Source organism: Pholis gunnellus (assembly GCF_910591455.1).
Source record: "Pholis gunnellus genome assembly, chromosome: 14".
Lineage (NCBI taxonomy): Eukaryota > Metazoa > Chordata > Actinopteri > Perciformes > Pholidae > Pholis > Pholis gunnellus.
The window spans coordinates 3894581-3921920 of record NC_136541.1 but is presented as its reverse complement, the minus strand read 5'-3'; the positions used below and the strand labels follow the sequence as shown (position 1 = coordinate 3921920).

Below are 27340 nucleotides of genomic sequence, written 5' to 3'. Positions count from 1 at the left end.
CCGCTGTTTAACTTTCAAAGTCTGAACCAGACGTTAAAAAAGAAAAAAAGAACCATTCGCTTTCATCAAGACAAGATAAAATGAAACATTAATTCCAAGTTATTTGACGTGTGAGTGTGGTTTGCTTCCCTTGAGTATAACAGCAGTTGTTTTCTCCTTTTTCTATCTTTAGTTATCTGACCTGCTTCTTTCCAACAGTCTGACCTCGTGTCAGGGGAAACGAAAGCCCCGTGACAGCTACAACACACCAGCCTCCGTATTGTGTCTAAATATTTCTCTTTTTCTCGGTATCCCACGGAGAGGATCACAGCGAGGTCGCCCTCTCTCATCTCATTAGGGACTACAGTGTATCTGCATACATGCACTGGGAGCCAAATATGTGATAATGCCTAAAAAAAAAGTGCAGAGGAAACAAAGCAAGACATCATTAATGATTGATGAGCACCAGCGGGTCCAAATAAGTGGATCCGTCCCCAGAAAGCACCGGAGGAGAAACTTTGTGTCTTCTGCTGAGAGAAAGAGCCGAACGCAGTCAGCTATTAAAAATGTATTAGATATTCTTTAGGGAGAGACGACTCCCGACTTCAAAGAGAGAAACAGAGACAGTTTGAAGATGATGGACGAATGTATTTCTGATAACGCAGCCCATTATGTGAGAGGCTTTATTTGTCTGCAGCTCGGAGGAGAAAAAACAACTTCCTCCAGAGAGAGACCGTTCGGATGCAGACCTCGTGATACAGAGTTTTAATGTGATGAGTTGGACGAGAGGAGAGAGATCAATATGAGAGACTTACAAACAAATCAGATGTATTAAATGGGATTGATTAATGGAACAATTATTATGTTGTCGGAGGTGGAGAGGAGAGGATCTTATGATGAAGGGTTTGACTGGATGGATGATTTGATTACTGTGTGAATGACCGGAAAGAGAAAGCAGGAATCAATGTGAGAGATCAGAGGCCAAGCAACCAGAATATCACTCTATTGATATCAGTATTTATATAGAACCATCTCTCTGTTTTAGGCAGTGGAGAGAAAAGACATTGTGAATGTCAAACCTATCCGTCATCACTGACCTTTGTTACAGTAGATATTATTGTGTTAATGAGTTAGTTCGTTAAATTCTGCAGCGAACAGCAGAAGAAAGAGAAAGAAAGAGAAAAGCTACGAGTGTATAGGGCTGATTAAAAGCTGTATTCCTTATCTCGCTGCATGTTTTTAGGTTTCATCTATTTAAAGGTCAGTTTGCTCTGTATTTTTTCTGCTTCGCCGCACAAAATAACAATCACTTTGCCATTTTTTTTCCATTTCAAATCTGGCTTGTCTACTTACTTTTGTAATTTCACATTCTTTAGTTCAATTCTGTCAAATGTGGTCGTGTAGGAGAATGGCCGGCAGCGATTGTCGTTATCGTGACAGACACATGAAGTATTATTATTGTTATCATCTTTAATTGTAAAATATAACCAATTGGCTCGACATGTCTGTTGAATCTCTGCTCTAATGAGCTGTCATTGTTGCCTGTGTTGATCGAATGTCAATTATTTGTGATGCGTGAGACACAGGCGACAGTTGCACCATGAATTTGATGATGCTGTCGAATTATTTCGTGATAAAATGGGCCATTTTAAGAAATAAGTGGCTACATCTCACAATGAGCTTTTTTTGTTGCTACATACCAGTCTAGCCAGGGAACCATGGGAAGACTTGTGATAATGGCGTAGCTTGCTGCCTCACTTCATCCTCAGACTTGTGAACGACTAATTGAACCCTTGTGTTTACGGATCTAAGATGAAGCACGATTCTGCAGCTTTTGTGGCTTATTTTTCACCTCAAATACAGGACGTGGTAACTCTGTTGTTTTACCAAATAGTGCAAGCTATTGCTATCCTTACTGCTTTGATTATCATTATTATTCTATTATATCCACTGCTGCTCTAGTAGTCAGCATTTCTTCCATCATGATTCTGCTTACTACTCTCATCATATGAATAATTGATGTCATATGCATTGAACGTGTTGTAACTCTATTATGTTGTTCATTCCATTGAGGGAGAGGGATCCCTCCTCTGTTGCGCTCCCTGAGGTTTCTTCCTTCTTTTCTCCCATTAAAGGTTATTTTTGGGGAGTTTTTCCTGTTTCGTTGCAAAGGGTCCGAGGACGGAGGATGTCGGATGCTGTACGGAGTGTAAAGCCCTCTGAGGTCAAGTTGTGATTCCTAATTGTGGGCTGTGCAATTGAATTGAAACAAAGACAGAGCAGCAGCTGTGGCATCGCTCCAATGCATATCCATCCTCGTGCCTTGTACGATAAGAGAAGAGGAAAAAGTGTCCATGTGCACTTTCAGTTGCCTTTTTCAGATATTAGCTTTGTTTGAGCATGAATCCACTTTGATCTAGTTTGAACTATGAACCCACGAGCAAGAGAGCAAACTGTTGGTCGAGCTGTTAGGATTCGCTTAATACAGGCAGGTGGCAGGCATGCACAGGCGGTCAGAAAAAGCTCTGGATGAAGTCTAAAAACCACCTCTCAGTCTGTGCTGCTGAGCTGTATTACCTTATTATTCTCCATATGTCCTCAAGACAGAATCACCTCATCGCGTCTTGTCTGCTATTCTGTTACTGACGCTTAAAATCTGATTATGGAGAGAGACGCTGACGGCTCTTATCAGAAAACAGGCTGGTACAATCATTTCAGCAATTGACTCTCGTAAAGCACAACGCCTGTCACACATTCAGCCCAAATCAGAAGCTCTGACTAGAGAGACAATTCTTCATTTGACAAACCTGCATCAGCTAAATAGCCACAGCAGCCAAGTGTCTGGTTTCTTTGAGACGGTTTTTTTTAACGCAGCATTTGTTCAATATTTTAAATTGGTACTTAAAATGAATTAAATTGTACTTTTACTGTGTGTGGTGATTTGATATGTTGCTGTGCAGCAAAGTAGGTGACTAACTTATGACGTCGACCTTTGTTTCACCATGTGAACGTCAGCAATCAGCAAACATAGTTCTCTTGAAGCTGAAGCTTTTCATGCAGACAATTGTGTTCAAAGTCATTTTTAGTAACAACAACACATGTTGTGATCTGAGTAGAAGTGCCCAGTTGCCTTTTGATATTTTCACAAAGTCTACCCGCTGACGTTTCCTTAATATGAGTCTTCAAATGTCACTGAGATTATGAGAGAAGCATCAATATGAAGCTTTAGCTGCACTACGTTATCAACGTATGTCTACAAGCTCACGTTTCATGTGTAACACCACAACTTGATGTTGGGAAATATGTTAACATATTTAACATTTGGGGAAATATGCTAACACATGCATATCACTTTAAAATGCACGGTGTACAAATAACACATTTTGAAAAAACGGACAAAAATCACAACTGAACAAGCAAAGCAAAATATGAAATGCAAAAAAAATGATTCCTCATTCAGGGAAAGAAAATGCTTTTTCAGTAGTCTGGTCTGAAAGTGAAGTAACAATATAATGAAGGTGCATTGTCAATGACATTTCAAGTTATTGCATTTTTTCTCAAGGATTATGTTTGTTTTCGATGATCACAAATCCTTTTATAATCAAGAAACCGGTGTTCGTATCCCGTGTGAATAATAATATAATAATAAGCTATTTTAATACAAATTTTACACAACCTAACCAAGTATGGTTGTTGCTTAAACCTTAACATAATTGAAAATGCAGTTTTGAAATGCCACAAGCTTTTTTTTGGTTCAGAAACTTATCAGTGGTTTGCATGAACGTACGATGTCAACGTTTTATGAGAATAGTGGTTGTAGTGCGCAATGTCTGAAAACAGATTCATCTACAAGTCAGTTTGTAACTATTTGTGTTTTTTTTCTGTGAAGGGCTGTTACTCAGTGTTGCCTCATAACGCCGACTGCATCTGCTCCAACAGGGGGGTCGGACCAGGAGGTGTTAGTGTCAACAGAGCAGAGCGGATGGTGCGTGAGCTGGGGGGGGAATATACACAGAGAGTTGAAGGAGACAGAAGTGAAACGGGCTCATGGACATGGAAGACAAGTAGGCCACACACATAACAATGAAGGAAGACAACAGAGAAGATGGTTGAAGGGGGAATATCAAAGAGTGTGTATGTGTCAGGGACAGAGAGACAATGAAGAGCTGAAAGAGGCAAATGGTCTCTTCTGATGTGGAAAAGAAATACAGCAACGAGATCTATGGAGACAAACCGTGATTACAACAGAAAGGAAGAGGAAAACAGAAGCAAAGAGTCATGTAGAGAGGAAAAGAAAGGAACTGACAAATAAGATGAAGAAGAAAGACAGAAGAAGAAGAGAGATGGTCTGAGCTCCTCTCCATGTCCCTGCTTTCATTTCAATGGACGGCTCTAATTTCCTCTCGCTGAGCTGCTTTTCAATGACACAGACTTCCTTTGACACAACGGTCTTTAAGGTGGAGCCTTAGGGGGGTGGTCAGTAGAAGTCTGTTTGTATAGAAGTCTATGAGAAAATGACTCTACTTCTCTCTTAATTTATTCCCTCAGTAAACATTGTAAACATGAGTTAATGTTCTTGATCGCTAGCTTCAAGTCTTCTTCAACAGTCTTCTTTAGGGCGGGCTTACTGTGATTGACAGGTCGCTGCTGCTTGGGTTAAATCACACGTGAGTGTTACAGTGAAAACGTTTTTCTAGAAGGTGACACAGTCAGTCTTGTAAAGGAGACAAGGTCAGGGAGACGTCTGGGTCTTTACAAAAGATGATTCTTTACATTTATATTCATTAACATTTTCTTTAATCCATCATCGTTTCACAAGTTTGCACTGTGAGACGGACGAGTAAGAGAAGGGGCAGATGGACGAGGGAGGCAGACGGATGAAAGGGAGGATAGACATGTGGGAGAGGAATGGATGGAGGAAGATAAGGATGCTGGGATGAAGAGTATTTGAGTAAAAAATATATCAGAGATGGACAGAAGGAAAGAGAAAGAGAAGGAGAAGGAGGGGGGATGGGGAAAACCTTTGGGAGATATTAAATGCAGAGGGTGAATAAGATTGATGGATGAAGAAAGTATTTCAGCAGCCAGATGGGGTTTCTGATGAGAGGTGAGCCATATGGTGATGATTCAGCATGTAAAACTCTGGTTTAACCCCATTTAAACACACACACACACACACACACACACACACACACACACCTCCCTATGTACAGACTGTAAGCCATGCATCACGTCTTGCAGAGTCCGGCCCTAAGACACGCTACAGTGAGCGGGTACCATCCATCATGTCTGCAACTAGACTGAGATGCAGCAGCAGAGCGTGGGCCAAGATTTAAACCAATCAGGCGGCAGCGTGCGTGTCGCCCACCTCGACCAACCACAACCAATCTAAAGTTATCTCAGAGGCCTTTATAATGTCAACAACCTCACAAAGGTTTTATCCAAAGAACAAACTTTCTCTTTGCTGATCGAACTGTTTCAGCTCAAGGTTTCTTTTCACTGGATATCAGAAAGAAAGAGTGTAAGTAGTGGTTAGTAATCATAGAACGACGAGCTTTCTTTAGTCTTTAAATCACTTTAAATAGTGTGAAACATCACAGGAGGCACATTTTTAAAAGCACCAAATTCTACAAAAATGTTTTTTAATGCTGTAAAATGTTGTTGTTTTATGTTTTACAAATGCTTTTCTTCTTCTTGTATATTGGGTGTATTTGAGGAGCCTGTTGCTGCGTCACATTGTTTTACTTCATAGTGTTTTCATCTGAATAAAAAAGTTGGTAGAGAGGGTTTCAGGATAGAGAGGGTCTTTGTGTTATACTCCAGTGTACTGCATATGTATGAGAGGAGGCCAGTGCAGTATTTGTCAGTGGATATGATTATGTATGTGGTGTGTCCTACCTTGTCTGAGCAGCAGCAGTAGCTTTCCTCTCTCTAACTCCAGACTGAGGCCGAGTCCTCCCTCTCCCTCTGCGTGCAGCAGCGTCCCAGAATTCCTCAGGGTTTTAAACTTCAGAGAGACGACCTCTCTGGACGCACGCCGCGGCCCGGGACTCAACCTGTACACCAGACTGCTGCTGCCGCCGTCCAAACTCACAACATCAGAGGCTGGAAGACAAAACAGACACAGAGGAGTCAAAGACTTAACAATCAAAGAACTGTGAAACATCCGAACCCGGAGCCTGAACCGACAACGACAGCTTAACAATGACCACATTCCTGGTCACCAGGCAACGATCTGCTTTAATTTGTTTTATTTTAACACTTGCTTTCAGTGTGGAGGAACACACCGCCGTCTTCAGAATATTCAAGTCCACAACAGATAATTAAGTGTCAGAGTTGCTGTTAATAATTCATACTGCACACTGACAGGAACACACAATCCTCCCACATCTGGGCATAAATTCGGTTGACGTGATATTGGTTGACATCACGTATTGACATTGATATGACTGCAGCAGAGCGTACGACTGAATCTGTATTCTGTTTATCACTTTTCATTATTAAATTTCACCTCGGGGTCTCACTTGCTCGATGGGGATTTGTGCTGAGGTGAGGTGAACAGTGTGTAGGCTGTGAAACAATGGAATACTAGATTCTTTAAAAAAAAAAGAAAAGAAAGAGCAGCAGCTGAGTTCAGCATCAATTTCCTTTTGCAGCCGTACAGCAAGTTTCTCTGACTGAACGTTTTTTAATGAACTTGGCAAGTCTTCTACTCCTTAACGCCAGGACTCGCACACAGACTCACAGACACTTTGCTCGCAGCGATGCTCTTATTGGATTGTCCGGTGCACTTTTCTGATTACAGAGCAGCGAGATGAAGCTCCAGAGCACCGAGTCATCCTCAGAGTGTGAAGCCGAAACATTACTTCGAGTCTACTTTACTAGTCTCAGCACTCACAGGCCATTCAGTCCTAGATTATGTTTCATCCTATAACGTTTTATCTGATTATAATTATCCCGATAACAGATCGGTGCGGACTCATAACTCGGACACTCTTCATCTTCATCAGCATGCGAGACAACATTGCTACAGTCTGACAAGTCTTGTAGCGAGAACATTAATTAGGAGTGTCTTTACTTTGTGTTCAGTCCAGCAACTGACAAGCTATTAACCTCTCAGTTTATTTTTTATTCTGTGCAAAAAGTGATTACGTTTGTAGTCGTTTTATTAACAGACTCTTAGTTGAAAACTGCATTAACCACTTAGGGGCAGTGGAAACAAGCTGCAGACTCAACAGTGATATATTATCATCTTGTAAAGTTGAGGTGGTTAATAGTTGTTTATACATCCAGCAGATACTGATTACCAGTCGCTAAAAGCATGTGGCTGGTACTGTTTTCCCCTGTGGGGCCGCTGGCCTGATTTGGCATTGCGTCCGATGTGATGCTGAAAACATCTGTCTGCTGCAGCTGGAAATGATGCTGATGAAAACGGTGAAACTGAACCAAAACTTGCATGCTGGATAACAATGAGCTAAAAGACGAGACAACGAGCGGTCATGTGTCATCGTTAATACAGAAATATTGATTTTAGCTTCTTAATCCGTCAAACCCAGAAGTGACTGAAACTCAATTTCCCCGGAAGGAACGTGGGGTGAAATATTTTAGATGGGAAGGTTAAAAAAGGACAATGTACTGTTTTTATTCTCTTGCAAAACTTCTGCATTATCCTTAGAAATACTTTACTTGCAGCGATACCACTTCTGGCCCAAATCCTTCAGAATAAAAGCTTTGACTCTCTACATGTTTCCTGTTACGAAAAGAAGAATCTGGCACAAAAAGTGCAAAAGCTGTTTATTAAAATAGCGTCCCTGACCTTTACTTCGTCGTCATATTATCGTTTAATCTGTTGCTCTGTAAATAAAAACAATATGGCAAACTCAGCTATACTGACAAACATATCAACTGTACAATGTGTACAAACACATTTATCCTCCACGTCCCTTAGGACTCTGTCATTTCCTTATGTCACTGATAATTCTTGGTTGTAACCATTTGTTGGGGGCTCATGTGCATACAGTGACCGACATCATGGTGTGATGTCTGTGCTGTTTGTTGAGCCAATATTTATTGATTTGATTGCTTAAACCTCAACACATGATCCGCCAAGACACATTATGAAATGCTTTGTTGCGTTGCCTCAATAGCAGACTAATACCCACAACACATTTTTCACACTGCGGTAAACTGCTTGCTGCCAACAGCTATATTTCAGCTTCCTCCAGTGTATTGCATTTGTTTTTGCAAAGAGGATTCTGCTGTGCATGCTACATTAGTTTACCACCAGCAAAACCACGAGTCTCCTCCGCCAACCGTCACGCCGACTGATAAACATATTACAATAATATATCTGCTGTGTCCTTAGATAACTTGAGAATATTTCCAAACCACTACAGGCTATTTATCAAAATCCATCTATTTAATGTGTCCCATGATCCATCTTCTTCCAGAGGGGACACAGTTTTAAGGGGCACACAATGTTTTTTATCATAAATCATCTTTCCACTTGGTGAACTCATATAATGAAATAGTGCCGGGAGTGTTATGCTGCTTCTTTGCTGTACCTGCGTCTGGACCTCTAAATATATGAAGTGTATAGAGGCCACATTAGTTTAAGATCAACTAACTAACTTGATACACACAGCAATATGCTTCATCATCCTTCCAAAATATGAAGTTCTAGGCTAAAAATGTAGGAAATTAAATTCATTTTACTTTACTTTCTCTGATAATTGTGTTAATGCTTCCTATCTTTACAGTAAATAAAGAAATATACAGACATTCATGGTCCCCAGAGGATGAAGACAATTGACTTTAGTGACCACTTGATATTTGTGGTTTTGAATTACATCTCAATTTGTCCGATACTTTGGTTTATGACCAAATACCTGCGAAACTAATGCCCTGAACAATTAGCTTCAGCTGTACTTTGTGTTTAGTGCTAATAAGCAAACGCAGCATTGTCATAGTGAGCATGCTGGCATGCTGACCATAGAAATAGAATAAGTGAAATGACTCTATGACGCCCCTTTCATATACTTCCTGTTTCACTCCAATCAACAGTTTGAAAACAAAAGTACAGATGAAAGGAGGGAACAGAAAAAACACACTGGATAGAATACGAGACGCAGTCCTCATGGAAATCATGTTTGCACATTAATACTTACTGTTTGATGAATGTATTTGAGCATATATATGTAAATGTGTGGAGCTGTTTTTATGAGGTCAAATATAGAGAAAGACCAGCCGTGAGGACAGAAATGAGGACAAAGACACAGCAGGGAATTAATGCTGAGAGGACAAAACATTACAAAGACCTGCTTCTTCAAGCGAGTCGTGTTCAGTGCAGATATAATGTATTTAGATTCATGCTCATCCTGAACTCGTACTTGTTGTATTTGTTATTGTTTGAAAGATGAATCAATTTATACAATTGCTGCTCAAATGAACTGTAGTGTAATTTAGACACAGAATGGGAGAAAGTCAGAACATATGTTTCTGTGCGATGTGTGTTTAGTTCATCGTGCTGATGCCAGCGGCTGAAGCTGACAATATGTTGCATCATCTGAGAAGTACAGAGCCGGGATCTGTTAACACGACGCGATGAGTGTTGTTTTCACTGTTAATATCGGAGCGGAGAGCGTAAAGCAGTTGTGAAATATGGAAATGCTTCCAAGAAAAGGCAGCCAGGGAGCATTGGTCGTTCTTTGTATCCGCGGGGAAAGACCAAAACAATACTTGGTGTGATGTGTAACGAGTGTTTCTTTTCTTTTTAACCAAATGAAATGTGTCGTATATTGATTGGTGAGATGTTGAGTCCTTCTCTGATTACTCAGTTGTAGTGATTTGTTGTTTGCTATATCCTCCATGCAAACTATGTTTCTCTGGAGGCCAGCTGGGCGACATCTCTACAGAGTCCAGTCAGGCCAATAAAGAAGAAAGGACTCACTGTAAGGACATCCGTAGGTCTCCAGCCGGAGTCCGATCCTCCCGCTGGGGTTCCAGTCCAGAGGAATGAGGCGGAGGAAGCGAGCGATGGCCGGCTGCTGCAGTTTGTACTGAACCACACTGTCTGCATTACTGTTACCTGGGAAAGACTGAAACACACAAACATCATGAGGACTTGTTCATTATACATCTGCAGTATTTCTACCTGGAAAACACACATAGGAAGTTCAGATAAACTGTGTTTAGAATAAATACAAACATATACTGCATACCTCAAAAGAATTTGTGTTCAATTTAAATCAAACTGTACTTTATTAAATATAGGATTAGGAACTTTAAACATGAACAAAGGCTTTGATTGTAATCAATGCAATTAACCTAAATATACTGAAACAATGAAGAATCCAAATGTTGACATTTTATTTGATAATTTAGATTTTTTTGTCTCAGAATTTGTTTTTTTCACACCAAATTTCAACCTTTTTTTTTATCAACTTTGACTTTATATCACATAATTTACATTTTCTATCTCATTATTCTGACTTTTTAACACATCATTGCAATTTTTTACCTCATAAGTTTGAAATTTTAACTCAAAACTTTCATTTAAACCATCAGCTGATACATTAGCAGTGTTACAGTTACTACGAAAGACCAAAAAGAGAAACAAAGAGAGACAAAACCTCAAACCCATGAGCCAAACAGAAAATGACTGAGGAATAAACAAAATCTTATATATTTTCAACAAGATAACTTCAACAGCTGCGTTTGAGGGGCAGAGAAAGTGAAAGAGACATGATGAGAGAGATAAACTGTGAATGGGAGACAGGAATGAAGAGACGGGGAAGAGTAGAAAGAGGAGATAGTATCAAAGGTAAATGGCAAAGGGACGAAATGAAGGGGAAAGAAAAACATGATGAGAGAGAGAAGGAAGTAAGCAGCAGTGTCAGAAAATGAGAGGAGGAACCAGGAGGGAGAGAGGACAATTTGAGAAGAATGGGGAAAAGTGAAAGCGATCACTTCATCCCCAGCCCTCCAGGCAGGAGGAAACAAACCGATAAAGATGAGGGAGACCATGAAGAAAAGATGGATTGCTATATTTCCAAGCACTCACAGGCCTCTGGAAAAAAAAAGAGGACGGAGAGAAAGAGGAAAAAAGAAAACAGGATATTTCCTCCGCTGGTCTTCAGGCGTCTGAGCTAAAAGCAGAAGCCCAGTGTGATCCAACAGCTCTGACATCAACTCTCTCCTCTGACTGACTCTGTAAGCTCGACTGACTAATGCGCAGAAGTTGGGAAATACTTTGAAATGCGACTGGGATTGTGCTCAGTTTATGCAGAGTGTCAGATCAACGTGTCTTTAAGCCGTGAGGAGTCGTCCTCTGCTCTCTCAGAGACCATCCTCAGCGCTGAGATTAGCTGGATTCCTTCCATGTGGGGGAATTTGCCTCGGCTCTACTTCTAATCAAAAGCTCCTCTCTGCACCGCTGTAACAAACGGGGGTTTACCCGGGATAAAGGTCCATGCAAATAGAAATGGGAAATATTACACTTTTTTTCTATATTTGATTTGGTATGAGGCTCACGACGAGAGTAAGTAACTCAACTGGCTCTCTGTGTTGACAGGATTCATCACCGTGTTTGCAACGCCAACAAGATCAGAACCGCTTAGTATTCCTGTGGCTGCGTACTGAACCGTGCGGGACAAATACAAGGCCAACACGGAAAAACACAGAAGAAGAGTTGTGTGTGTACCAGGAGGTGGGAGGTGATGCCTCGCTGCCTCCGCTGTCCAGCTGATGGATTTCTTCATTAATCAGCTCTACAGAGACCAGCTGAGCTTTTTCTCTTTCGTGGCTCATGTTTCTACCATGTTGCTACTCATGATGACCAACTAACGAGGAAACACCGTTAGCAGACATTATACTCAGGTAGAAGTAAAGGCATTGTTGTGACAACCCAACGTCTTACTGAATTGACATTACTTTCATTTCAACATGTCAGCCTGTAATGTACTCGAAATGGCAACGTATGCACTCTAGAGTGTGAGGTCAACAGGAGAGCAAACTCAAGAGCTTTCTTCTGTACAGAGTTTGACTATGTAAAGCACTTTAGAGACTCTCTATTCATTATTCAGAACATTTGGCTTTGTAAAGATACAGCGGAGTAATGTCTACCTGAGCAGAGAATGGAGTCGATCTCCCTCTCTGTGTGTGTGTTGTTACCATAGACTGTACATAAGAAGTGGACGTAGTCATCGTGACGTCACCCATTGGTTCATGAACGCTTTGAAGCCTCGAGTTCGCAATCTAGGATTAGCGCTATCACAATGTTGTTGTTTTTTGTGACCAATGAACAGAAGTGACCATGGTTGGAATGCGGAGAAGTGACGTAAAGACGGCGTATATGTCTCTGGTAGAAGCAGCGACCTGTCAATCACAGTAAGCCCCGCCCTAAAGCATACTCTGCTTTATGGTCTGTTTGACTCTAAATGGACCATCATTTACTAAATGAACATCATGCTGTATTGAAGAAGACTTGAAACTAGAGATTGAGACCATAAACTCATGTTTACAATGTTTACTGAGGTAATCAATCAAGAGAGAAGTAGAGTCATTTTCTCATAGACTTCTATACAACCAGAGGAGTCGCCCCCTGGTGGACATTGGAGAGAATGCACGTTTTAAGGCACCTCTGCATTGGCTTCACTTGGAAGAACCGGCGGTTGCCTCCTGGTTGCTCCCCGAGCTTCTCTGTGCTTTGTTCACATCTTTCAAACGTGTTCCTGCAGCAGCTGTGATGGATGGTATCAACATGTTCACTCCCTCTTTCAAAAGTCGAAGTGAGAGAGAGACAAAAGGCGGCACCGAGTACCAGACAGAAATAAACAAATAAAACAAAATGGTGCCACTTGACTGCCTCTCTGTTCGTGATCAGCAGCTTAAGTGTTTTGTCAACAGGTGCACCGAGTCAGCAGAGCTTCAGCGTCGGTTCATACATTATAAATGAAGAGATAAACTCATGATGACTCAGTTTATCCGTTCAGGGTAGACGGAGCCACACGGCTCTGCAGTACATCACTTCATACGAATTACACAAAACAAAATACGATGTTATTATTTATCCCTGAGGGGAAATAGAACAAAAGAACAATGAAGTTCTTTGTCTGAAGGTATGAGATGATTCATGCAAATGCGACGTCGTCCTAACCCTACAGTTTTGATGTTATTGTTCACTGCAGCACGGACTCACCCCTATACTGTCCTCCTGTCTGTACTGCTTCCAGTTGTGTCCCGTGTCGCTGAACATCAGCAGGTACGACGTCAGCCAATCGGAGCTGCCGTAGCGGCCCTGAGTCGCGACAGCGGTGATCTTGGTCCGCTCGCCGAGGTCGACCTCCAGCCACTGATACCTGTCTGAGGTGAGAGGAGACCAACCTCCAGCTCCTGCAGGGAGAGAGCGGGAGACAAACCAACATACATAAGTCATTTATTAGATTTCCATTCAAATAAGCTTTGGCAGATGCTGAAAAAGAAATTGCATTACTTGACCTTCCATTCTGATGAAAATCACACTTTTCTGTTATGAAAGCCGACTGAAGGAAATTGATTGAAACACAGCAAACACATTGAAAATCAAAAATGTTGGAGCTATAATGGGATATGAATCACACTTTAGGAACTTTCCAGATTAATTCTTTTCATATCTGTTTAAGAAAAACATGCATATTGTCTTTTCCGTTGTGAGACAGAAACAAGCGGATTTCATATTTCACTCATCAAAGCAACAGAGCTCCAAAAACATGAAATAATCTGTGGCAATATTAATGCTAATCCTGCACCGTCAACTGAAACAGGGTTTTCATATCTTACTGAATATTTGAGAGGTAGGACAATGACATGAATCAGCTGTTTCAGCCTTCACAGTCACCAGCTCTCTACCAAACCGAACAACTTACACCTTCACCACCATCGTTAAAAGGTTTATTGCAGGTCACTAGCTTGGCCTATAAAGTGACGCTACCTCGTGAAAAAGAAAGCAGAATAAAGATAGAAGCACATGGAAGCTGATATCATTTCCCATGAACAGCAATGCGTTGCCGAGCCTGGCTTTTATGATTTGTATCCTCCCTCATGTTGAACGTCATCAATAAAGGGCCTGTGTTGTGATTGGTTGTGCTCCGGGTCATCAGGCTGAGATGTTTTCCCACAGAGAACAAACAAGGAGATCGATTAGAGTCCAATTATTGAAGAAATGTGGACTTTTCCAGTAACCTTTCTTTGATGCAATACACTGAGTTACATTGCATTACAGCCACTTACTGATGCCTGAGGAATTGTACAAAAGGTATGTACTGGCAGGAGTCTGTGCATGTGTGTGTGTAACCGTGCACACTGCACACACTGCAAATGCAAGTGTGTGTGTGTGTTGGAGGGGGGTTTGTTGACAGAAGTCTGCTTGGACAGATAAACTGTGATTTGATTGAATGGGCTGCTGCACAATAAAGACACTTCAAATACTGAAAAAATGCACCAGGCTCTGTGTGTGTGTGTGTGTGTGTGTGTGTGTGTGTGTGTGCATAGGAAAATACTTTGCTGGGCCAAAACGACAACTCAGAGCTTAAACACCATATGGGCAGATTCTGAAAGAGGAGGCTGTTGACCAGCGTCCCACTTTGCACGCAAAGACACACAAATACACCACACACACACACACACACACACCTACACACACACACACACACACACACACAGACAGAAAGCTTAACAAAGCACAAGCACACTGAAAGCTGCTTAAATGCCACTCGAATTTAAGAAAGACAACTCAGTTCTTTCCTTCAACGGCAGCAAGTAACGTGTCAAAGCCGTAGGTTACAAGCTGACGTGTTGTGTGTTAACGTGGTTTTAGATGGAAGACATGCTGAAGGAAAGCTGCCTCTCCACTGTCGACATTTGTATCCTCAAAGACAAGAAGCCTATTGTGCACCTCACACCAGGTTTAAACCACACACCATGTGATCACTTTGTCCCTTTAGAGTACCACTACGCCATACATTCCTGCTGTGCCTGCTGAGAAACAGCCAATCATAGTTGGCAGTTTATTACTTTTAAATCTGGAATGTCAACAACACAGATGTCTGAAGCATCGCAGAGACCGTCATGAACTGAGAAACTGACCCACTGCACAGGATCAATGTCATGTCCTCTGCTAATTTTCCTTCCTACAGAGCGCCATGTTTGTCAGATTGACAAAATAATAAATAATGTCAATCCATATATTCCGTCAATACACACAGCACATAGACAAATAAACATAAATACAGAGGTTAATGCCAACCTCTCTGTTGTCGTAGCACTGAACCAATTAGTCCGTCCGAACGTTGTATTTAGAGCTTAACACCGACAAAACAACTCGCCAGCATGTCATACAATTAGCTGTGGATGCTCATGATCCCTCGAGGACCATTTAAAATGACTTTGACTCCCTGACTTTTCAACCACTGACAACACGAGGACAAAACCCCACAACAACACTTTGTTCTATGGAAAGGTATCTGGAAAACTACTGTACAGATCTACATTACACATGCTGTTTGTATTCATGTTCCCCAGAGGATGAATCCTAATGTTTTTGATCATCTTCAGTGCCGCCTTCAAGACATCATTTTCACTTTAACTGACAATGAACATATCTAACGGTCAATCAGACATTAAAATGCAACGATCCCATGGACTCAATATACTAAAAGGTTTTATCGCATAATATAAAAAAATAATAAAAGAAAACTATAAAGCAACTTTATGCACCCAAAATTGAACCCTTTTGATGATCTAATTACGTTTTATGAGTATGTCTGGTGCAGTTTTGTGACTGATAACAGTGTTGGAGCATTCATGTGTGCTCTGTCTGAATCTTGTGTACCAAGACACACCTCATACAAACAGGATGAGACAAACAACATTATCTCGACACACAGTCTTTCCTCAAAATTGTTTCTTGCAAATTGCCTCTTTTGTGACGCCAGTAATGTCAGTGTGATCTCCTGTCTCACTGATGCCAAATTGAAAGTTGTGTATATGTTTATATTACAGCATATACTCTCACTCCGAGTGTCACGTAAGTTCAAGAGGTCAACAGTTGGAGATGTTGTTAGTCAGGAATGTCTCTGAAGAATGCGCGGTGGCAGGCAGAGGAGAAGATAATCGGTGTTGGTGTGACGGCTGGTGGATCCTGATCTTTAAAGAGCTAAAGGCCAAAGCTAATAAGCAGTTGACTAACCGACGTGTCCAGTGACAGGAGAGCAGAGAAGAGCAGACACTCTGACCTTTACTCATGGAGATTAGACTGGGAGAGAAAAAAGAGGGAATCAGAAGGAAACTGCTCAGAGACAGAGCGGCGTCACACGGATTTACTGAAACTAATGTAATTGAGGTGAACTGATGGCTGATTGTCTGCACACTTTCTGCCACGCCTGTCGCTTTAAATCACAGAGATGGCCGTGGTTCCTCTCCCTCGTCTGTCCGTCAAGGCGGTGAGAGAAGTAGAGAACAATGCAGGTCAGCAGAGCAACATCAAACAGGGAATAGTGGAGATGTGGAAATGTAAAACCACATCAATAGGGACGCACGCCACTTCATATACAGTGTTTTGTATCTTCTTCTGCTTCGTTTTGTGTCATTTGTGGAATAAACATCAATATAAGTTGCTCTTCATTTGCTGCACCAAGTTAGACAGAAATCTAAACTGTGTCTTCATTTCCACGAGCGTGTAAATACAATTTATCTCGGCTTATTTACCGACAGGTTTCACAACTACATGAGTAAAACTGGAAAAATGATCAGACAGATCCTCCAAACAAATCATCGGTCTAGTCATCTGTGTGCACACATTAAACACGAAGTATGAAACTATATCAACAAGTCTGAGATCAAACTGAATCCAAATAAACATCTTTTTTTAACATTGTTAAATAAATAGAAAGTTTACCACCAGAAGCTAAAAATAACTCAAACTTAACTGAAACTGAACATCAGCTGTATGTATGTGATATGATTGTAATCATTGTTGTGTGGCCTCAGGTTAAACCCTTTCTGAAACATGAACGGATACAGAACTTTCTTATATTATCATGTTTCCAAATTGCTGACATTTCCTGAGATCTGGCTAACGTTGCTCTGACCACAAGCCCCTCGGCGCTGATATCGAATCGGTGCATAGACTCATATACTTTCAGCATTCTATGCAATATCAAAGGCACTCTAATCATATATTACACAAATAAAAACACAACAGCCACGAAAGCAACGATACCAGAGAAAGAATGATCGGACTAAGTCTACACTAAAACCAATCAATTATAAAGGTTGAGCTGGTAGTATGTAGGGAACATTTTGACTGGTCAAAGCAGATAAAGTCACCTTTATGCACTAATAAGAAAGATAACATGGTACGTCGTCTCATTCTGTAAGGAAATGGAGAGCGTGTTTGAGGGGGTTCATATCAGAGTGTGAATAATGAGGCGGAGGGACAAAACAAAGAGGAAAATATGTTTTCAGAATTAGCTGGCTGAGTGTGAATGTAGTCTTTGTCTCAGGTTAATTGTGACATAATACCAGGTGCAGCGAGCCAAGTACAGCCGCAGCCTGACTGAGCCTCACGGTAACTAAACAAATGCCTGTTGGATCATCAGTAACGCAGCGACAGTCCTTCAGTCAGCTACAGAGAGACAGACGGGTAGGTGGACAGTGAGGCAGAAAGGAAATGAAGAGGCAGACAGCAAGTCGGACAGAGAGACGGGCAGCTTGAAGCGACGCAAAATGCAGCTGGAGAGGCGCGATACAGACGGGCTGTTATAAGTGGCAGGTCCAGAATAAGCGCTGGTCATTTGCATGAGAATACAAAGTCCGGAGGGTAATCTCTGATAACATGTCAGTGTGAGAGCGAGTCCAACAGGAAGCTAACGGGCTCGATGCTGAACCGACAGCAGCGGCAGCAGCAGGCTGGAAGACACTGCAGGTTCTCTGCAGGTGAAGCAGGAGAGATGTACATTTTATAAAATGCCACGCTGCAAAAAAAAGGCACTTTGATAAAGTCAAAATATCACAATTTAGTATCGGATTAAATCTTACAAAATTGTAATCTTACAATTACAATTTGCATTATAATTGTTTAACTTGTTTCAAGGTTGGTGTTGTTGATATGTATGTATATATATATATATATATATATATATATATCTATATCAGCAGAGACAAGCTGTAAACACAAGATTGACATATTATCCCTCTGATATGACAAACTCTCCTCAACCAACACCTGACATAAGGTGAGCGTCCGTCTCTTTAGCTGCTAAATGCTCCACTCTGTCCACCAGCTCGTCGCTAACTCTGTCTTGTCTGCTGTTTTGTCGGGAAACCAAAACAATGAGCTGAAAGACGCTGAGACGCTCCACAGAGCTGAGGGGAGCTGATAAAATGTCACGGTGAGACCGTTTCCAAGCTCGAGAATGAACATTCAATCTCAACTTTTATCCGTGACAACTGGACAAACTGAATCTGTTGATGAGGATGGTGTGATACCATAGAAAGCTCAAAAACACAGACTGAATGGGCCTTTGAGATGATATTGTTTTGTACTTTGATGATTCATAGAAACCAAGGCGGCTTTGCTGTCAAGAGATTAACGTTCCTGTGTGCATTTGGGCGATTTATTTTGTATAGTTTGACTGGGGTCTTGCTACCAGAGGAGAACAACTAAGGGAAAAATTGCTGTCATAAAAACAGTCCATAGATATTTAAGTGTTTTCAGCTTTCAAGCTTTCAGAAGCCACACAGGGAAACTAAATACAGAGGGTTTAGTTGGCTGTTGTTACACAGTCGGTCCAAATGTACAGGTTCCAATTAAAGTTTAATTCCACCTTCAGACGACTGTGGCACAATAATCATACTCAAGTCCATTCCAGCATAATTGCAGTGGCGTCATGATGACTGTCAGCGTCGCTCCCTGAAGAAAGAAAGCGGTTCAAACATGAAGACTGCTATTAACATTTTGGCAGGAAGACAGAGCTGGCTAAATTAGTTCATACCAATGAAAATGAAAATGTGACGGCAGTACGGAGTGAAACTAATGATTACAGCAGCACACAGACTGTACAGGGCAAAAGAAGATGGACGGGATCGATTCTGATAAGAGAGGAGGTGGAGAAAAGGGGAGAGCAGACACAGAGAGGGATGGAAAAAAGGAAAGACAGAGAGGAGAGGAAGGGAGGCAATAGTGCATTCCTCCTCGGGTTCCTGGTAAAAGGCCATTCATCTCCAATCAATAGACTATCAGGGCTTTTTATCCACTTCTGGAGCCATCAGGCCTCCACTGAGATCAGCTACATCAGGTCAATGTCAGGTCCTCTGGTCTCCCTGCGGAGAGAAACTGCTGCTGGGTTTTATGAAGTAGGTTACGTAAGGTTGTTGTTTCCCTCCGGCAGAGCTGCAGTGATTAAAAATAAGTCGCAGGTCAATGTTTGCTTTCAGACAAGTTAAAATGTTCTTCTCCCCTCATGTCCATGGACTTGTTAGGGATATAGAGTAGATCGGGCTCCTAGTGGTCTGCCGGTCGGATGCCTATTGGATGAATTATAATAACTTGGGTGATCCTCCATTATCAGGTCAAAATGTGTCCAAACTCACGGCATTCCCATCAGCCTCAGCTGTGCTTTGTGTTTAATGCTAATTAGCAAATGATAGCATGCTAAAGAGCTAAACTTAAATGATGAACATTCTAAAAATGACACCTTTTAGCATAGTCGTTCTGAGCATGTTAACATGCTGGTGTTATCATTTTAGCTTCATTAGATTTACAAAATATTCAAGCTGGCTACACATGTAGCGAAAATATTGGTACGCGGTGAAATGTGGTGCCATGATCGGTCTGTACGCCCCTCTCTCGCTAAACAACATCTTCACGCAGACATTACCAGGATGGTTCTGGATGTGTGTAACGGTATAGATTCCAGCTGCGAGGCTGACTGATTAAATCCCTCGTAAAGATGCTGTGTCGGTAATATTCCAAAACTGATAATCTCTGTTCACTTAGTGGGTAATTGAAGTGAGAGCAAAGCTGCTCCTCAGAGAACTGGAGAAGTCAGAGTGTTAGCAGCGGCCGCATGAGATGGAGACGTTCATTTATTCATCGATTTCCTCGGTGAGCAGCTGGAATCGGATCCTGCGTCAAGAATGTTGCTGAAGAGGAAATGTGACACACACACACACACACACACGCAGCTTTTCCTATCTCCTACATGCTGGGGCTTGATTAGGAATATGCATGAATGTTATTATCACTGTTGTGAAGTTGTTTGTTGAGCCATTTTATTTGCTGTCGAAGCAGAAAACGCGGTGGCTCATCATACAGTCAAACTGTGTATTGACGTCACTAGTTCTTTTGCAGGGCTTTGACTTTTCATTTGAAATTTTGACTTTTGTTCCAACGTGGGGAAAGTTAAACATCTGAATTGTAATAACCTGTTCAAAATGCACAGTCCATGTCCAGAAAAGGGCGCTCTTTAAATCCAATGTCAGCCTGATCTATAGCATGCCCTGCTGATCTATTTAACAACTGGAAGAGTGCGCTAGCAAGCAAAACTAAATTGATCGGATAATCACGACACAGCATCAGAGAAGCAGCGTGTGGAAGCATTTAGGGTTCTACACCACAGGAGGCTAAACTAAATAAGGCTGTCAGTAAAAAGCAGCTGCCTGACTCTACAACAGTCTGAGGAACACAGGGAAAGAAAAGGAGCAGAATGGACAGTGAGCAGTATGGCACACTGAATGTAAGGAGAACGTCAGGTATCTGTGGCTGCAGGACTGTAATAAGTCCGTCCAATCATTACATAACCTGCCTGTCTGCGCTTATTCTGCCCTTGCACTGCCAGCTTATCAGCTGTAAGTACTAACAACAGCCATATTTGTTGTTTATGTTCTCAATGATAATTCTGGAGGAATGGTTTTGGAGGGAGGCCTGAAGGGACGGGCTGACGGTTTTGGCGACTTAAGAGACTTTCTTGCTAGATTTAGCAACCGTTAGAGCTAACGCTGCTAGCTACTTTCATGGGCTGGGCTTTTTGGTTGAATTGTATTTCAAATCGAGTGCACTATTGTTAGTTTCTCAAGATTGGAGATGAATCAAATTCTTCAGTTGCACTTTAAAAGCTTAACTTCATATATATATTTCAGTGAGCTGGATACTGTTACAGGTGATACAGATGTGTACTGGCACCACAGCAGAGAGCGTTGACAATCCACTGTAACCAAAAATCAAAGTCCGATCAGCAAACAAAGAGAGCAGACCGGCGGCATTCTGCGACACAAAGACAGTTTGTTTGATGATCGAGCCTCTAAGCAAACTGAGGACTGAGCCGTGCTCTGCAGGCTCCGCTTCCTTTTAGTTTCGCAGGTGGTGAAAATCATTCAGATCCAGATTAAACCCACCTCACCCTCCCAGCTGATTCTGGGCTTTGATGTCGGGATAAAGCAGTCGAGCCCCTTCCCTGCAGAACGCTCCACAACAAACCATGATCTTCACTTTGTCAGAGCCTCACAACGGCATCCAGCACAGGACTCCCTGCTGGGGACAAACCTTCAATACAAACAGCGTCTAGAGAGAATACAGACGGGGCGATGCAGCTATAGCTTGTTCTTTCTTTATGTCTCTCAGACATAATTTGGATCCTCTGTCTTTGTATATCCGGTAGAAACGTACTTGTTGTGTTTTGTGTTCTGCGTCCTGAGCTTAATCAACTCTCTTCTCTGCAGCAGAGCAGCTTGTCAGTGACAGAGGAGGGATTTGGCAGCGCTGCTGGTCTCTGTTAGACTCAGGTAAACTCTACATTTCACTAGAGTAAAGGAGAAGCTCCATCCCCTCTTCAAAAAACAGTATGCCCTAAAACACTGGAAACAATGACAGTACTGATATCATTTCAGCCCAAATCAGGACTTGTGTTTCCAGTCTGGTCGGCAGCAGAAACTCTTCCTTACCGTCTCTCCTGTTGAGTTTGGCGAAGCCCGGCGCGTGACTGCTGGACAGCTGTGAGGAACTTCTGAAGGACGACGGCGGCAGATTGGACACCAGCGCGCTGTCACACACCTCTGTCATCACAAAGCACAAGAAGAAGCACACTTTAAAATCATTCAAAATGCTTAAACTAAACTTGTCATGTGCCCATTTTTAGGGTCAGGACATATTGTCACACTTGTTGTCTTTGAATTGAGACTTTAACGTCTGTCCTCTTTATTACTGGTACCTGTAATGTTGCTGTTGAAGGAACTCAAGCGTCTCATTACCCAGAATGCAATTTGACCAATAACAGCTCGGTCAGATATGTTGGTGTGTTTAGCGAGTAATGGCTAATCTTTCTAACTCAACACCCTCCGATTTTTTCATTTTCAAACTTGTCTTCAAGGTGAAGTTCTGTATTTGTCATAAAGACAAAAATAACAGCGGAGCAGTCGTTGGCAATATGCACTCCCACCAACAATGCTACTACGAAAAAAGAATCCAAGACATAAGACATGAACTAAAAATACTGCAGAAGTTAAAATACAGGAACAAGATCTGATATTTATAAAACAGAATAAAATAGAATACCCTGGTGAGCAGGTTTGCAGCAGTGATTCAAGTTAAAGCGCATCAAGTAGAATGTTTTCAGGAAAACTTGTACTTATTTTGAGTCTTTTTTTTTTACCACAGGACTACATGCTCGTCTGTTGGAAGGCAAAACTCGACAAAAGCAAGAATAGTTTCTTCCCGCAGAGCGTCACTCTGATGAACACGAAAATCACTCACACTTAAAAACGCTGTGACATTGAAATATATGCTGCAGCCATTATAGATCATAATCTCACTGTTTTTAATGCACCCATTTCATTATACGTACATCTGTCACAGTCAGTTCAACCTGACACATTAAATACAGTAAACAGACGTGTGTACATGTACACACCATACATAACCCTACAGGCCATGAATATCCATTCAGTGTTTCATTATTTGCACTATTTTTATGGTTTATAACTGAAAGAACACTTTGCATTGTGTGTCTAAATACTACTTATTTATAGACATATTTGACATAACATAGTCCTAGAGTCTATTCTTTGCTTTTATTTGTTCAGCTCTGTAGTTCTTCTACTGGCTGTTATGTCTATTCCATTAAGTGCAATGCAAAAAAACATTTCGAATTTATTTGTGTCGATGTCATTTCCCAAAGAGTCAATTTCTTATTTACCTTCAGTTAAGTATTTTTACTTGAACCAAGGACTTATAACTAAAGATAGGCCTGTGAAAGAGACGCAACTAAGATGCTCAGAGTAGTTGAAGTAGTAGGTTGAACAGAAGTACCACAACATCCCGAGTCCTGAGTGATTCAGCACTTCAGGGTTTAGAAAAGCCGAATACCAGAAGTAACGGGGTGGAAGCATCACATGCTTTAGCCTCCATAGCTGAGGAGAAGTGGAGTTTTATCATTGAGCTGCAGGTCAAGTCAGCTAAGTGAAAACAGGCCTTTGACATCACGCTGCAGTCTCTCAACAGCAGCTTGATACGGGAACGTCTCCTCTCTTAGCACGAGTATAAACATCTTTATGGGTCACAATCATAAAAGCAGATGGAAAGAACCTCTTCTCACCGCAGAGAGCAGAGGTCAACAGTAAAAACCACTCTGAGGACGTCACAACAAAACCAGACGCAGCTGGAGGTTATTATTATCCTCCATCTCTTAGACTCTTATCTCTTAGAGTGAAAGACTGATGCTGAGAGATGAAAATCATCCGCACTTGCTTTCAACTTGACCATCGTGCATTTCATTCATCCAGGTGTAAAACACAAAGAAGCAAATGCCTTCAAATCCAAAACAAAAGGTTTTCCCAGCGTCGTCTTTGTTCCTGTTGAGTCTGTGAATATGAGCACGTGAGAGGCAGAGTGGAGTCTAATCATTGAGAAGCAGGTTTTTAATGGTCCCCAGGTGGAAACAGGTCTTTACGCTGTAATGGCGCCATATTAGATGAATGAACAGTGTAATAATGTGGATGAATGAATGTAGTAATCGTGTCGTGGAGATGAATGGCGTCCTGACTGGCTGGATCCTGATGGAGACGAATCAGTGTTGTCAGAAGAAACCTTCAACGTTTCACACTTTAATTCTTTCTGGATGACTGGCTGCAATAAAAACGTCATTTATTATACATGATGCAATAATCTATGTTAATTGGGCTTGGTTTAATTGACTGTAAATCAATGCATATTTCCAATTGAAGCACTGGGGATGTGTTGCTGCAGCTTTTTCTCTCATTTGATAAAGAAATGGGCAGAAATAATGTACTAAACACTAAGTGTTTGTTTTATGAGGAATACGCATACATTCACACAGATTCATGAACGTCGGCTCAATAAATATTCACATCTTCTCCCCCTCGAGCTCCGAACTCTGAGCTAAAGCCAAACGAACGCTGCCTCCATCTAAAGCCTCTCTGTTAATGGATGTTTTTCTCCAACGCTGAGATAAGAGACAATTATTATGATTCATGCTGTGGTCCGATCCGAGCCCACAACTCTGACAACGAGGCTTTTAGATTTGATTACTCTGTCAGTATTAGTGTCAAGTACTTCATCTCAACAACAGCACACGGTCTTCATCTGCCTCTCGACATCCAGCACGGCCTGATGCTTTCCCTTTTCAAGAGAGGAGTTACTCTGCATTCGTAAGGCCCCGTTTTAACCTGAATATTTCACTAATAAGTTCAATGAGACAGATGTCACAACAGCATTACATCATTTTCTAGCTGAACGGGCTGAGTGATGAGGCCAAAATCTTCTATCACGATTTCATCTCTAAAAACAATCACATGACAGCATGTTTTCTGGTTGTCGATATGAAATAACCTGCTTGTTTGCTCCTGTCTGAACTAAATACATTGAGGCCCCTGAGGTGTCAATCACAGTAGCCCCGCCCTAAAGCATCCCCTGCTTTATGGTCTGTTTGACTCTAAATGGACCATCATTTACTGAATGAACATCATGCTGTATTGAAGAAGACTTGAAACTAGAGATTGAGACCATAAACTCATGTTTACAATGTTTACTGAGGGAATAAATCAAGAGAGAAGTAGAGTCATTTTCTCATAGACTTCTATACAACCAGACTTCTTTTTGCAACCGGAGCTCCGGAGTTCAGTTTATGCAGGTTTAAGAAATATAACACAAGTTTCAGATGTTAATAGTTTTACAGTCCAGCTGAATAAAAAACACCAGAAAGCCTCCAGCTTTGCCTCGGTGACACTGTGGCTCTGAGAAGTTTCTCTTGATGATGAAATGATCTGGTATTGAGTCTGAAGTCCATTTAGGAGAGTTTGTTACAGCAGTGATCATAAAGAGTCCTGATGTACAGTCACATTACACAGACTGAGCCTCACAGTGGCTCTTAATAGTCGGTCTTTAGGATTTCTATCATTAGTAATAGAGTGGTTTTGAGCTTCATACATATTTAATTCCACTGCTTTAGAGGCGGTCCAGCTACTCAACAGTCGTCAGAAGGCCTCCAGCTCTTTGGTCCTCTGAGGCTCCTGCTGATAGTCTTTATCCCTGCAGGCTTTCACACTTGCTGCTGTGGGTGGTGGGAGAGCCCTCAGCGTGAAAAGCAGGTGAATTACAGTCGTCTGAAGAGGTGAAATGAGAGAGACGGCTCTCCAACGCAGAGTGCTGTAATCTCTGAGGAGATCCTGTGTGTGGAGAGCACAGCCTCGCTGAGCTAACACGAGAGAGAGAGACAGAGAGAGAGAAATAGAGAGAGACAGAGACAGAGAGAGAGAGAGAGAGAGACAGAGAGAGAGAGAGAGAGAGAAAGAGAGAGAGAGACAGAGAGAGAGAGACAGAGAGAGAGAAAGAGAGAGAGACAGAGAGAGAGAGACAGAGAGAGACAGAGAGAGAGACAGAGAGACAGAGACAGAGCGAGAGAGAGAGAGAGAGAGAGAGAGCGACAGAGAGCAGCACTTTAAAAACACCGGGCCGGTTTCTCTCAGCTGAGCTTTGGCATTTAAGAGCCGTCCTGACATTGTGACCAGTGAAGCACAAACACGGACGACTCAGAGGGAAATGGAGCTAAATGTTGAATACCTGCTGGACTCTGCAGCCACTGAACCTCGACACCGACCCCGGCTGTGTGAGACAGAGATCTCCATGAACATTAAACCACTGCAGCTTCACCCTCGGCACAAACTGGAAAACAAACGCTCCTCCTTTCTGTTTCTGTCAGACTCAACGTCTAAACAAGGGTGAACTTAAAGAGGTTCCCCTGGCATTTACCTTTGAGGCGTCCAGATGAACAGAAGAATGATCCACACATCCTAAACAATGGAATATATACAGTATAATATATACAAGCACTACAACTCGATGTGCAACATTACTGAAAGGAATACGTCATTCTGGGAGGAGATCATTTTTCAATATATTAAGGAATATCGTGGTGTCTTAGAATACCAGCATTAACTGATTTAATAGTGGCCCACAGAAGGAGTTTCAGCCTCAGGTGAAACAATAAAAAAGGGAAGTCGCTACAATCTCAACCACAGTTGGGCAGGAAACCATTATGTTGACACTTGAGTGATGGTGAATATCTTTTCATTTCAATCAGATTTGCTCCTGGACACCCATCACTCAGCCTCTGGCCAATTCATCCATCCATACTTTGTGAAGTTTGTCATTTTGCTGAAATGACAAATGACGAGTTTGACAGCAGTTAAAAGTGAGAAGCCTCAAAAAACGATTCTTCAGAAACCTCCGGAGGTTTGGGGCCTTCCATCAACACCCGACGTGGCAGAGAGGGCAGCTCATTCACCTGCATTGTCCACTTATTTACTGTTTCGCTGAATAACAAAGTGCCACCGAGTCCACGACGGAGCCGGAGACCCTGAATACCGATGAGCTCCATCCATCACCTCCACAAACAGCAGTGAACAGAAGGTCCTGCACTTCAGAGCTCTGTAAGCCCCACAGACCCAGAGTTCAGTGCTGCTCAGTGTGAGCCGAGCCGACTCGTTCAGCCATTCAGAGCATGTAGCAGTCAGCAGGATAATGAGGCTTGTTTTTGCTGCGGAGCACGAACAATCATCCTCAAGCTGAAAACGTCAATGTTCATTTTACTAATCCGCTCAACTTCTACCTCCAGTTAAGACCAGAGGGGGTTCAAAGCTGCTCGTGCAAACAAAGGAAGCGTTACAAACAGAACGTAGTGAAAATCAATAGTTCACCGTCATGAAACGCAGACATAAGCAGAGAGAGAAGTTGCATTCTGAGTCGACAAATCACGCTCGGTAAACGTTTTTCAACAAAAATCATCTCCTTAATGTTTTAAAAGCTTCGCAT

At 41.9% G+C, this 27340-nt stretch overlaps 1 protein-coding gene across 1 annotated transcript in view; it reads right to left on the bottom strand.

The window, feature by feature from the left end:
• The window catches only part of LOC306706296 (contactin-associated protein-like 4), a gene marked incomplete at both ends in the record, with an annotated part of 90619 nt that overhangs the window by 44970 nt on the left and 18309 nt on the right, over nucleotides 1–27340 (bottom strand). The window contains 4 exons of the mRNA XM_079173309.1: nucleotides 5878–6084; nucleotides 9929–10076; nucleotides 13178–13371; nucleotides 21958–22068. Coding sequence (XP_079029435.1) covers nucleotides 5878–6084; nucleotides 9929–10076; nucleotides 13178–13371; nucleotides 21958–22068 — 660 coding nt within the window. The remainder of the gene's footprint in view (nucleotides 1–5877; nucleotides 6085–9928; nucleotides 10077–13177; nucleotides 13372–21957; nucleotides 22069–27340) is intronic.